This window comes from Mustelus asterias, chromosome 8 (genome assembly GCF_964213995.1).
Source record: "Mustelus asterias chromosome 8, sMusAst1.hap1.1, whole genome shotgun sequence".
NCBI lineage: Eukaryota > Metazoa > Chordata > Chondrichthyes > Carcharhiniformes > Triakidae > Mustelus > Mustelus asterias.
The window spans coordinates 10,281,593-10,295,131 of record NC_135808.1 but is presented as its reverse complement, the minus strand read 5'-3'; the positions used below and the strand labels follow the sequence as shown (position 1 = coordinate 10,295,131).

Below are 13,539 nucleotides of genomic sequence, written 5' to 3'. Positions count from 1 at the left end.
CTGGGGGAGGGTGGGGGGCGAGGAGAAGAACGGAAGTACTGGGTGCGGGAGGCAAGACGGAAATAGCCGAGTGCTGGGTAGGAGGCGGGAACGAGGGAGTGAACGGAAGTAGTCGAGCCGCCCTGGGAGCCGGAAAGAGCCGAGCGGTGGCGGAAGGAGCTGAGCGGCCTTCCCCCTCCCCTCCCCCCGATGAGATGAAGAATCCGCCGCCGGGACCGAGCAGTGTTTAGACCGGGTCGCGGAGCCAGCCCTCCGCCAGAACTCGGTGCAAAACACCCATTAGAAAAAACCCCTACCTCCCCCCCGTTCTGTAACTACTCGTCCATTCTCCACTCTTGTCGGCACTGGCGGAGGGGAGGTAGGCCTCAGCCACTTCTCCGGGAAGCCTCGGGCTCGAGTAGATGCGGTAGCCGGGGCGAGGAGCTCATTCGCGGGTAGGATACGTTTGTGTGGAGGGTGAGGGGAGGGGGAAACACCTGGAAGCTGCAAATAGAGGCAGTTGCCTTATTTTATCGGGTAGTGTACAAGCTGGGCTGTAATTATTGTTAAATTATCTAAAATTCAGGGATTTTTACTGACCCTCCCAGGATGGTGTCTGTAACTCTGTTGGCAATGTTGACAAAGCTTTAATGCACACACAGAGAGCCAGGACTGTGCTTCGTTCTTAATGTACATACACCACAATCTCGATTGACAATCCCAATGCAGCACTGAGGGAGTGTTACACTGTCAGAGGGTCAGTACTGAGGGAGTGCTTGCACTGTCAGAGGGTCAGTGCTGAGAGAGTGCTGCACTGTCAGAGGGTCAGTACTGAGGGAGTGCTGCACTGTCAGAGGGTCAGTGCTGAGAGAGTGCTGCACTGTCAGAGGGTCAGTGCTGAGAGAGTGCTGCACTGTCAGAGGGTCAGTGCTGAGGGAGTGCTGCACTGTCAGAGGGTCAGTGCTGAGAGAGTGCTGCACTGTCAGAGGGTCAGTGCTGAGGGAGTGCTGCACTGTCAGGGTCAGTGCTGAGAGAGTGCTGCACTGTCAGAGGGTCAGTACTGAGGGAGTGCGGCACTGTCAGAGGGTCAGTGCTGAGGGAGTGCGGCACTGTCAGAGGGTCAGTGCTGGAGGGAGTGCGGCACTGTCGGAGGGTGAGTGCCGCAGGAATTGGCATTGAGGTGCAGTGCTTCAGCGTCCTGACAGATATTCAACTCTAAACTGACATCACAGAAAGTCAGATTAACTGGTCATTATCACATCTCTGTGGAGAATGGTGTGTGCATCCCGGCTGCCATATTTCCTGCAATACTACTGTAACTGAGTTTTAATTGTACTTTGTTGGCTGCAAAGTACTTTGGTACTACTTGGCGGCATGGTGGCACAGTGATTAGTGCTGATACCTCACAGCGCCAGGGACCCAAGTTTGATTCCCATCCTCGGGTCACTGTCTGTGTGGACATTCTCCCCATGTCTGCGTGGGTTTCCTCCGGGTGCTCCGGTTTCCTCCCACAGTCCAAAGATGTGTGGATTAGGTGGATTGGCCATGCTCATAATTGCCCCTTAGCGTCAGGGAGACTAGCTTTGGGCATTGCCTGGAGTTCTGGGGATTGTGCCTGTGTGGGATTGTGGCCGGTGCAGACTCGATGGGCCAAATGGCCTCCTTCTGCACTGCAAGATTCTATGATGTTGTGAAAGGTGCTATTTCACCAAAACGTAAATCAATCCCATTGCATTGTACTTGGAGGAAACACTTGACAGGGCCTATGGGAAGGAACAGGATGGGTGGGCTGATGGAGACCCTGCTATAAAGCAGGAGCAAACATCTTCGGCTGCTTTGTCAATGATCCTCCATCCATCTGTCATCAGATCAGGTGTGAGGATGTTTGCATCAGTTCCATTCATAACTCCTCAGATACCGAACAAGTCTGTGCTCACTTGCAGCCAAGCCTGGAGAACTTCCATGCTTGGACTGGAGAGTGGTTTGCGACAGTCGTGCCAAAGAAGTCTCCAGTAATGACTGCTTCCAACAAGAGATCTAACACACTCACTCCTTGACTTCCAACAGAATTACCATCATCAAATCCCCCACCATTAACCTCCTGCAGGTCACTATTAAACAAGAAACTCAACTGAGTCTGATTCCATATAGAGGGTGAGCCACTTACAATCCTATTGTGAGCAGCTCACCTCACCATCACCTCCAAAGCTCCAGCCAGAACACCATTAGTATGTCATTGAAGTGTCCACCTAGATATTGTGCTGCGATCTGTGGAGGGAGGCTCAAACCTGCAAGCCTCCCAAGGCGTGAGTTACAGAGCCACTGGCAGCTGAGTCAATGCTTGAGTATTGGATATTCAGTACAAAGCAATGTGTTTGATTGACACCTCACTCCTTAGTCTAACCAACCATCCCCTCCACCAGAGGTGTACTGTGGATGCAGTGTGCACCATCTTCAGTATAATCATTAAAACCTCTTTGACAGCAACTCCCAAGCTCATGGCCTCCACTGCCGAGAAGGATAAGGATAGCAGAAGGATAAGGGTAGCAGCTTTGTCAGGGTGCCATGTCTCACTCTATCCTATGTTGAATATTTAGAGTCGTAGAGGTTTACAGCATGGAAACAGGCCCTTCGGCCTAACTTGTCCATGCTGCCCTTTTTTTTTAAACCTCTAAGCTAATCCCAATTGCCCGCATTTGGCCCATATCCCTCTATACCCATCGTACCCATGTAACTGTCTAAATGCCTTTTAAAAGACAAAATTGTACCTGCCTCTACTACTACCTCTGGCAGCTTGTTCCAGACACTCACCACCCTCTGTGTGAAAATATTGCCCCTCTGGACACTTTTGTATCTCTCCCCTCTCACCTTAAACCTATGCCCTCTAGTTTTAGACTCCCCTACCTTTGGGAAAAGATATTGACTATCTAGCTGATCTATGCCCCTCATTATTTTACAGATCTCTATAAGATCACCCCTCAGCCTCCTATGCTCCAGAGAGAAAAGTCCCAGTCTATCCAGCCTCTCCTTATAACTCAATCCATCAAGTCCCGGTAGCATCCTAGTAAATCTTTTCTGCACTCTTTTTAGTTTAATAATATCCTTTCTATAATAGGGTGATCAGAACTGCGCACAGTATTCCAAGTGTGGCCTTACCAATGTCTTGTACAACTTCAACAAGACGCCTCAACTCCTGTATTCAATGTTCTGACCAATGAAACCAAGCATGCTGAATGCCCTCTTCAGTGCTCTCTCCGCTTTCAAGGAGCTATGAACCTGTACCCCTAGATCTTTCTGTTCTGTAACCCTCCCCAACGCTGTACCATTAACTGATTAAGTCCTGCCCTGGTTCAATCTACCAAAATGCATCACCTTGCATTTATCTAAATTAAACTCCATCTACCATTCGTCAGCCCACTGGCCCAATTGATCAAGATCCCGTTGCAATCGGAGATAACTTTCTTCACTGTCCACTATGCCACCAATCTTGGTGTCATCTGCAAATTTACTAACCATGCCTCCTATATTCTCATCCAAATCATTAATATAAATGACAAATAATAGTGGACCCAGCACTGATCCCTGAGGCACACCACTGGTCACAGGCCTCCAGTTTGAAAAACAATCCTCTAAAACCACCCTTTGGCTTCTGTCAAGAAGCCAATTTTGTATCCATTTCGATACCTCACCCTGGATCCCGTGAGATTTAACCTTATGCAACAACCTACCATGCGGTACCTTGTCAAAGGCCTTGCTAAAGTCCATGTAGACAACATCAACTGCACTGCCCTCATCTACCTTTCAAAAAACTCAATCAAATTTGTGAGACATGATTTTCCACTCACAAAGCCATGCTGACTGTCCCTAATCAGTCCTTGCATCTCTAAATGCCTGTAGACTCTATCTCTCAAAGTACCTTCCAACAACTTACCCACCACAGACATGAGGTTCACTGGCCTGTAGTTTCCAGGCTTTTCCCTGCAGCCCTTTTTAAACAAAGGCACAACATTTGCCACTCTCCAATCTTCAGGCACCTCACCCGTGACTATCGATGATTCAAATATCTGCGAGGGGACCCGCAATTTCCTCCCTAGTATCCCACAATGTCCTGGGATACGCTTCATCAGATCCCGGAGATTTATCTACCTTGATGCACTTTAAGATTTCCAGCACCTCTTTCTCTGAAATATGTACACTGCTCAAGACATCACTTTATTTCCCCAAGTTCCCTAACATTCATGCTTTTCTCAACAGTAAATACTGATGAGAAATATTCATTTAGGATCTCACCCACCCCTTGTGGATCCGCACATATATGAACTTGTTGATCCTTAAGAGGCCTTACTCTCTCCCTTGTTACTCTGTTATCACTGTTCCTACATTGTCGTAGGGTTAAAATCCTTGCTTCTCATCAAACAATGCAGTGAGAGCACTGCTGCCATCTCTGTAGGGACCATGAACTTTTAAACTAAGGTTAAAACTAGCTGAAAGAATGATATTCAAGAAGTCACATTTTAAAACCTTTACTATAACAAATGAAAAACATTATCAGCTAAACACTATTTTCTTTTTGTTGGAACTTATAATTTAAACTACAAAAAAGTAGCACTCCCCTTTTATAGTCCTCACACTCCATGGAATTGCATTACTCATCACAAACAGTCTACAGTTGCTCCTAGCTTGCAATAGGCTGCTGTATCCCTGTTTCACCAAGTCCTAACTTTGAGTGACCACCTCCAGGTCTTTCCCTCAGCCTTTGGAGAAACTGCTGTTTTTTTGTGATATTTTGTTATTTGTAGGGAAGCCTGTAACCTAATCTCAAAATGGCTTCATCTGCCCTTTTCCCCATGGCACCGTGAAACACATTACCCTGTATCTGGGGAGAAATGATAATTTTCACTACCTTTGGCCTCAGCTCCCTTTCATCCTAAAAGTAACTGGGCAGTTTGCAGCATAACCTGGTACCTACAATACCTTTTTGGGTGTTTAAAAGGCACAGCGTCTGCTCATTGTAAACTCGGAGACTGTTGCCATTGTCTCTGAATTGTAAACACCTTGGACCTTTTTAATTAAAAACCAGTCCAAACTTTCCTTTGATCTCTAACGATCAAGCCACCCAAGCTTAGAGTTGGGTAGATTGCGGAACAGGTCGCATGATCCCCCTTCCCCCATCCCTCTCATTTACCCTGAATTTAAAGCTGGAGTCCCAAAATAATATATTATAAATCTCATCATTGTAACCGCACCTTCACCACATAGACTGGATTGGTTCAAGAACAAGGCTCACCACCAACTGTTAAAGGGACGGACAATATATGGTGGCCTTGCCAGTGACACACAACATATCCCAAAGACAGACAGGCTTAAAACAAGCTGTGAAATAGCTCATCGGCTTAATAAGTGGAGACACAGTGTTTAAATAGAGGTAATGCTAAAAGTGGATCGATCATCGGTCCGGCTAGAATTTTCTTAATGGCCCTACCTTAGGAAAGATGCCTAGGGCATGGGGAGAAAGCAGATGAGGTTAAGGAAGATGACATGAATAGTGAGAGGTTTTAGTTCTGAGGGAAGATGAAACGGTGATTCTATTGCTGAGCAGGGAAGGCTGACAAGTGCGTCCGAGAGACATATTCAGAATGTGTGAGGTGGACTTTGTGCGTTCACACTTTTCCTCCAGAGAGCAGTGCGATGTGGATGTGTTTGCTGGCTGATTCATAATCTCGACAGCCTTTAGAGCAGCCACAAGGTGGTGAGTCGGAGAGGGTGGAAGGATTTTTATAGACACCCCTACATTGAGGAACGGTAAACCTGTGGGGGGAGGGGGGGGGTGGTGTAGCAGACAGTCCCGGATACAACTGTCCAGTCACAAATTAATTCAGCTTTGGGAGCAGTGGCTCCATTCTTTGATCGATCGATTGAGAATGAAAAACGATTTCCCCTACTTCGGCCCCAGTGAGCTGGCGTGTAAAGATGGCCCGCAAAATAATGAAGGGAAAGGTTACTTGGGCTCAACAGTGCAGAAGCAGGCCTTTTGACTCGGCTAGTCTGGGTCGGGGTTTATGATCCACGTGAGCCTCCTCCCATACCTACTTCCTCTCACTTGATCAACACACCCTTCTATCCCTTTCTCCCTCATGTACCTTACACTCTCATGTACATACCTAGCTTCCCCTTGAATGTAGTTATTCCAGTCGCCTCAAGTACTCTCCGTGATAGAGTTCCAGATTCTCACCACTTTCTGGGTAAAGTCGTTTCACCTAAATTCTTTATTGGATGCATTAGCGACCCTCATAGTGATTGACCCTACATCGAGTCCTATTTGTTCCCTTCACCATTTGAAAGATCCCTGTTAGGCCACACCTCGACCTTCTGTTTTCTAGAGGAAAGTACCCCAGCCTTTACTGGTGGGTATAAACTGAGTTCTGGATCTTCCTTGTCATTGGCGATTCATAGCAACCTACCACTGCTGGCAAACCTCTTTTAGTTTAAACAGGATATCCTATCCAAAACCACGGCAGGAGCAGAACCCACAAACTTCATCCACTTCCTTTTTAGCAATATCTTTGCCAACACAAATTCAAAGACATGCTTTTCTGTAACACTTCTCACAACCATCAGACACCTCAGAACTCCTTTCCGGCCAATGAAGCTCTTTTCGTGTTGCTGTTGGAATGTAGGAAACATGGCAGCTAATTTGCGCACAGCAAGATCCCACAAACAGCAATGTGATAATGACCAGATAGTCTGCTTTAGTGACATTGATTGAGGGGTAGTTATTGGGCTAGATGGATTCTTGATTAACAAGGTGGTGAACGGTTATTAGAGGTAGGTAGGAATGTGGGTTGAGGTTACAATCCGGTCAGCCATGAATAGGGAAGCAGGCTTGAGGGGCCGAGTGGCCTACTCCTGCTTCTAATTAGTAAGAAGATTAAAGTCTTGAGTAAGGAATCTTATGCTTTGTTGCAAACTTCAACGTGTTTTTTTTTGTTCTCCCCCCTCCCCACAACAGATACAGCTGGGGCTGTGGAAAAGGCACTTCCCCATGGAGCCAGGGATGTTTCAGGTGGAGTTCCCGAACTTCGGCAACAACCTTCTGAGGAAGATGAACCAGCAGCGGATGGAGGGCAAACTATGCGACATCACCATCCACCTCCAGGGCCAGATGTTCAGGGCCCACCGGGCGGTGCTGGCGGCCTCCTCTCCGTACTTCCATGACCAGGTGCTGCTGAAGAACGCCAACCGCATCGTGCTGCCTGGCGTGATGAGCCCCAAGGCCTTTGAGAATGTGCTGGCCTCCTCCTACACCGGCAAGCTCACCATCATGTCGCCGGAGATTGTCAGCTACCTGACGGTGGCTAGCTTCCTACAGATGTGGCACGTGGTGGACAAGTGCACCGAGCTGCTGAGGGAGTGCCAGCCGCCACCCACCCCAGCCCCCAGCCAGAACCAGTCACCTAGCAGCAGCAACTACCTCAGCCCCTGGCACGGGCCTGAGCCGGGGGTCGCATTGCCGGCCAAGTTCGAGCGGCCCGAGGAAGACGACGTCAAGGTAGAAGGCCACCAGGAGGAGGAGGAGGACGAGGAGGAGGAAGAGGACGAGGACGAGGAGGAGGGCCAGAAAGGCCAGGCCTCCCCGAGCCGGGAGACTGAGCAGGACAACGTCATCAGCAACTCGGCCGAGCGGGAGAAGTTTGCCGGGGAGGGGGTCAGCCGGGAGTGCGAGGCAGGGGCTAGCGACGGCGGCGACTGCCCATACCCACTGCCCGCTGCTTACAGCCAGCCCAGCATCGTGCCGCACAAGCGCTGGGTGTTTGTGAAGAGCGGCAAGGTGGAGGATGGGAGGTCTCCGGGCAGCGAGGAGGAACGGCACTTCCTGCTGGCACCGCTGGGTAAGAGGGAGCCGGGGGCCCCAGAGACCAATGAGCACGAGGGTTCCCACTTCGGTGAGCACTCACTGCCTGAAGAATACGACGAGTTCCCCGAGGACCCCAGCTACGACGAGCCCGTCGACTACTATGGCTCCTCGGATGACTTCCACTTCGAGCGGCCGGGGGTAGGCAGTCCCAACGGGTCAGTCCTGCAGGGGGCCGGGCTGCCTGGCGAGATCCAGGAGAATGGCGCCTACGGAGTGCTGGGGGAGCCTGGCCCCAGCTCAGGCCAGCAGGCGGCCAGCTCGGACTTTCCTGGCGCTGTCTACAAACTCTACCCATGCCAGTGTGGCAAGAGTTTTGCCCACAAGAGCCAGCGAGACCGGCACATGAGCATGCACCTGAACGTCAGGCCGTTCGGCTGCCCCATCTGCAACAAGAAATTCAAGATGAAGCACCACCTGATGGGCCACATGAAGATCCACACCGGCCACAAGCCTTACGAGTGCCACTACTGCGGCAAGAAGTTCATGTGGCGCGACAGCTTCACCCGCCACCGCAACGCCTGCGCCAAGCTCTACCACGCCGCCGCCGCTGCCTCCGTTCCCATTACCCTCCCCGACCTCGATGTGCCCTCTGACCTCAGTGTGCCTGCTGACCTCTGACCTGGCCGCGTCCCCATCGTGGCCTCCCCTCGGACTTGGCCCACCACTGGTGAAGCGCCGCTCCTGACTCCTCGACCAAAGATGACACTGAACAGCTGAGCCTGGGAGGGGGTGACAGAGGGGAGCTGGGTCTGGGCCAGTGCGACCATGGAGGGTTGTTCGGGGAGGGGTGGGGGGGGTGGTGGGCACGAGCATAATCCTCAACGGACCATTTCAAAGATAACTCGATGGCTGACATGATCCAGCTTCAAACCCACTTACCCACATCAAATCATGCTGACAATTTTTACATGGAATGAGTATTTAAGTCTATGAAAAATATATATATATTTAGATATATATATATATATATCTATATCTGTAAATTGTGGTGCTTGGAACACTGAAGTATTTTTTAACCACTGCCTCATGCTTTTAAATATTTATGAATATTGAACTGGGAAGACAGGAGATGCTTCACAGACTGACTCGTGTCTGCTGGGGAGAGAGAGAGAGCGTCCTGGATTTGTGTTGGCCGTTGCCTCCCAAGTCAGAAGTTCACTAGGGCGAGTCCGCTGCCAGAGACCCAAGCACGGAGATGGAGGCTGACGCTGCCAGTGGCGGCGTGGAGGGAATGCTGCACTGCCGGTTGAGACTTTGAACCGAGCCCACCGACCCCAGCCCTATATTCTGCCTAGGATCGCAAGTAAAAGATTCCCGCGGTATGTCTTGGAGAAGAGTGGGTGGGGTGGGGGGAGGAGAGTTCCCCTCCGCAACCCATGGCCAATATTCATCCCTCAACCACCGCCACTGAAACTGATGATCTGGTCATCATCGTATTGCTTTGGTGGCAGCTTGCTGTGTGTGAATTGACTTGCTGCATATTGCCCCCAGCATCCCACCACATCGCAACAGTGTCTGTATTTCAAAAGATAAAGCAGCGCGGGCCTCCTGGTCCTGATCTATCCTTTCGGGATTCCGGCATTTCCAATACTTTTTTTTTGTTTTTATTTTTGTCGTGTTCTTTACTATTTATGTCTTTTTATAAAATAGTGTCGACTTAAACTGCTCTCCATGTGAATAAAGAAAGTTTGACAACTGACTAGGCTCCTGTACTCTTAGGCTGATTTTGGCTCAGGTGGTAATAGGAGCGGTCACTAAAATCATATGTCTTGGGTGGGATAGTGGAGGTCATTTAGCCTGTGCCCATGCCAGCGTGTTTGAGGTGCACTCGATTGCCTGATCTATATCAATTAGATTGCCTGATCTCCCCCATAGCCCTATTAATTGTTCCCCTTCAGGCCCTGGGGGCAGTTCTTTCCCTTTTGAAAGTTACTATTGAATCTGTTAAGCGCCCTTTCCTGCCGCGTACTCCAGATTATTCATAACTCGCTACACAAAATGGGAGGCCGGTGGCCTAGTGATATTGTCACTGGACTAGTCATCCTGAGACCCCCATGGGTAATGCTCTGGAGACTCGGGTTCGAATCCCACCACAGATTGTGAAATTGGAATCTGGAATTAAAACTCTGTTGCTGACCCATGTCAATTGTCATGAAAAGCCATCTGGGGTTCACTAATGTCCTTTAAGGAAGGAAACCTGCCGTCCTTACCTAGTCTGGCCTACATGTGACTCCACAACTATGCCATTCAGTTCAAGGGCAGTTTGGCCTCGTGTACCATGAATGAATATTTTAAAATCCTGAGCTCCTGATTCTAGTCCACTCATGACTGCGAGTAAATTTTGAGGGTTGAGTTCAATGAAGATTGGGTGGCACAGTGGTTAGCACTGTTGCCTCACAGTGCCAGGGACCCGGGTTCAATTCTGGCCTTGGTTGACTGTGTGGAGTTTACACATTCTCCCAGTGTCTGCGTTGGCTTCCTCTGGGTGCCTCTGGTTTTCTCCCACAGTCCAAAGAGTTAGGTTGATTGGCCATGCTAAATTGACTCCTGGTATCCAAAGATGTGCAGGTTTGGGGGATTAGCAGGATAAATGGGGTAATGGGGATAGGGCCTGCGTAGGATGCTCTGTTGGAGAGTCAGTACAGACTTGATGTGTTGAATGGCCTGCATTGTAGGAATTGTATGATTTGCAGACTTTTTTTTTAAAAAGTTAAAAAAATAATGCTGGTTAAAAGATTGATGGATTTTTGTTTGGCTAATAGGGCATTCAGGAACTCTTCGCCCCAATGTGACCGACCTGTAAATTCAGTCCCACACTTTATTGTTGGCTATTAATGCTGCCAGAGTTAGGAAGGATGGACAATACATGATGGCCATGCCTGGTGTCACCCAAAACACCACAAATTTGAAGAAGGGAGGAGTGTGGATGGCGTCAGGCCGGTTTGTGATGGCAAAGTGTTGAATAGTCTGCTTGTCCCAGCTATGTTGTTGGCTACTCGGGCCTGATATCTGCAGATAGGGTGGAGCCACAGTGCAGAATGTTGGCCTCTTCAGGAGAGGAAAGACAAATCAGAAATGGGGAGGGTGGGATAGGACATTACCACAGTCGCCCCTTCCTCATAGGAAGGTCGGAGCAGGAATAGTCCATTCGGCCTCTTGAGTATACCCCATTGTTTTAACTAGACAGTGGCTGAGCTACTTTCTTCGAGCACTATCCCCATATCCCTTAATGTCATCAGTATCTGGAAATCTATTGACCTCAGCTTTGAACATACTCAATGACAGTCTCCACAGGCCTCTGGTGCAGAGAATTCCAAAGATTCCCTATGCTCTTGACTGAAGAAATTGGTCCTGCTCTCAGTTGTAAATGGCTTACCCCTTATTTCGAGACCATGTCCTCTGCTTCTAGATCCCCACCACCAAAACCAGGGGAAACATCCTTCCTGCATCTACGCTGTCGAGTTCTGGAAGAATTTCAATGAGATCATCTCTCATTCTTCTAAACTCTAGAGATGACAGGCCCAGTCCTATTCTCTCCCTTGAGACAATCCAGGGCTTAGTCTGGTGAACCTTCATTGCACTCCCTCTATGGCCAACATATCTATCCTTGGGTAAGGAGACCAAAACTGCACAATAATATTTCGGGGGAGGGGGGTGGGTTGCAGTATCTCCCTAATAGCTTTTAGAAATGAGAAGATGGAATTTTGTTCGTATGCCTATGGTGCAGCTGTTATCTCCTGGTGAGGAGGTTACACCTACCAGGTTTTCGTGAATGGAATACAAGAGTACGTCTGAGGCTGGGAATTCTGTGGTGAGTAACTCATCCTGAAACCCCAACTCCTGCCACCTATACATCAGGGGTGCGATTTGGAATACTCCCACTTGCCTGGATGAGTGCAGCCGCAACAACATTCAAGAAGCTTAACACCATCCAAAACAAAGCAGCTTCCTTTGGCATTCCATCTACCATCTCAAGCACTCACTCCCTCCACCACTGATGCACAGTGGCCACAAAACACATTGTGGCAATTAATCAAGTCTCCATTATAAGCATCTGCAACCTCTAGCATTGAGAAGACCAAGGGCAGCAGATAGACAGAAATACCTCTGAGCCTTACCCCAGCCTGACTTGGAAATATATCTCCATTCCTTCACTGTCCTGGATCTTGCTCCCTAACAATATTGTGGGTGTACCTACACCACGTGGACTGCAGCGGTTCAAAAAGGCAGCTCACCACCACCTTCTCAAGGGAAATTAAGGATGGGAAATAAATGCTGGGCTAGCTAGTGACGTCACAATCCCATGAACCAAAAAAGGAGAATGTATAATTCCTAAAAATCTGTTCTCAAGATAAGGGGATCCATCTAGCTTCTGCCACCGAGTGTAATTTACACTTGAGAAAGTGGTGGTGTAATGTTTTCTCAAACTGCTGCTGTTCATGCTGTTGGGGAAGGGGGATAATCCCACAGTGCTGTTTGGGGGGAGTAATCCCACAGTCCTGTTAGGGGGTAATCCCACAGGCCTGTTAGGTGGTAATCCCACAGTGCTGTTAGGAGAGTAATCCCACAGTGCTGTTAGGGGGAGTAATCCCACAGTGCTGTTTGGGGGGAGTAATCCCACAGTGCTGTTAGGGGGAGTAATCCCACAGTGCTGTTTGGGGGGAGTAATCCCACAGTGCTGTTAGGGGGGTAATCCCACAGTGCTGTTAGGAGAGTAATCCCACAGTGCTGTTAGGGGGAGTAATCCCACAGTGCTGTTTGGGGGGAGTAATCCCACAGTGCTGTTAGGGGGTAATCCCACAGTGCTGTTAGGGGGTAATCCCACAGTGCTGTTAGGAGAGTAATCCCACAGTGCTGTTTGGGGGGAGTAATCCCACAGTCCTGTTAGGGGGGTAATCCCACAGTGCTGTTTGGGGGGAGTAATCCCACAGTCCTGTTAGGGGGGTAATCCCACAGTGCTGTTAGGGGGAATAATCCCACAGTCCTGTTAGGGGGGTAATCCCACAGTGCTGTTAGGAGAGTGATCCCACAGTGCTGTTAGGGGGAGTAATCCCACAGTGCTGTTAGGGGGAGTAATCCCACAGTGCTGTTAGGGGGGTAATCCCACAGTCCTGTTAGGGGGGTAATCCCACAGTCCTGTGAGGGGGGTAATCCCACAGTCCTGTTTGGGGGGAGTAATCCCACAGTCCTGTTAGGGGGGTAATCCCACAGTGCTGTTAGGGGGGTAATCCCACAGTGCTGTTAGGGGGAGTAATCCCACAGTGCTGTTAGGGGGAGTAATCCCACAGTGCTGTTAGGGGGAGTAATCCCACAGTGCTGTTAGGGGGAGTAATCCCACAGTGCTGTTAGAGGGAGTAATCCCACAGTGCTGTTAGGAGGGGTAATCCCACAGTGCTGTTAGGGGGGTAATCCCACAGTGCTGTTAGGGGGGTAATCCCACAGTGCTGTTAGGGGGGTAATCCCACAGTGCTGTTGGAGGGGTAATCCCACAGTGCTGTTAGGGGGGTAATCCCACAGTGCTGTTAGGAGAGTAATCCCACAGTGCTGTTAGAGGGGTAATCCCACAGTGCTGTTAGGGGGGTAATCCCACAGTCCTGTTAGGGGGGTAATCCCACAGTGCTGTTGGAGGGGTAATCCCACAGTGC

General features: G+C 49.5%; 1 protein-coding gene across 1 annotated transcript in view; it reads left to right on the top strand.

The window, feature by feature from the left end:
• Positions 1-9,593, top strand: part of LOC144497644 (uncharacterized) — a 169,006-nt gene extending 159,413 nt beyond the window's left edge. The window contains exons 4-5 of the mRNA XM_078219086.1: positions 195-265; positions 6,989-9,593. Of these exons, the coding sequence (XP_078075212.1) occupies positions 195-265; positions 6,989-8,512 (1,595 nt within the window). The 3' untranslated portion in view covers positions 8,513-9,593. The remainder of the gene's footprint in view (positions 1-194; positions 266-6,988) is intronic.
• Positions 9,594-13,539: the final 3,946 nt, after the last annotated feature.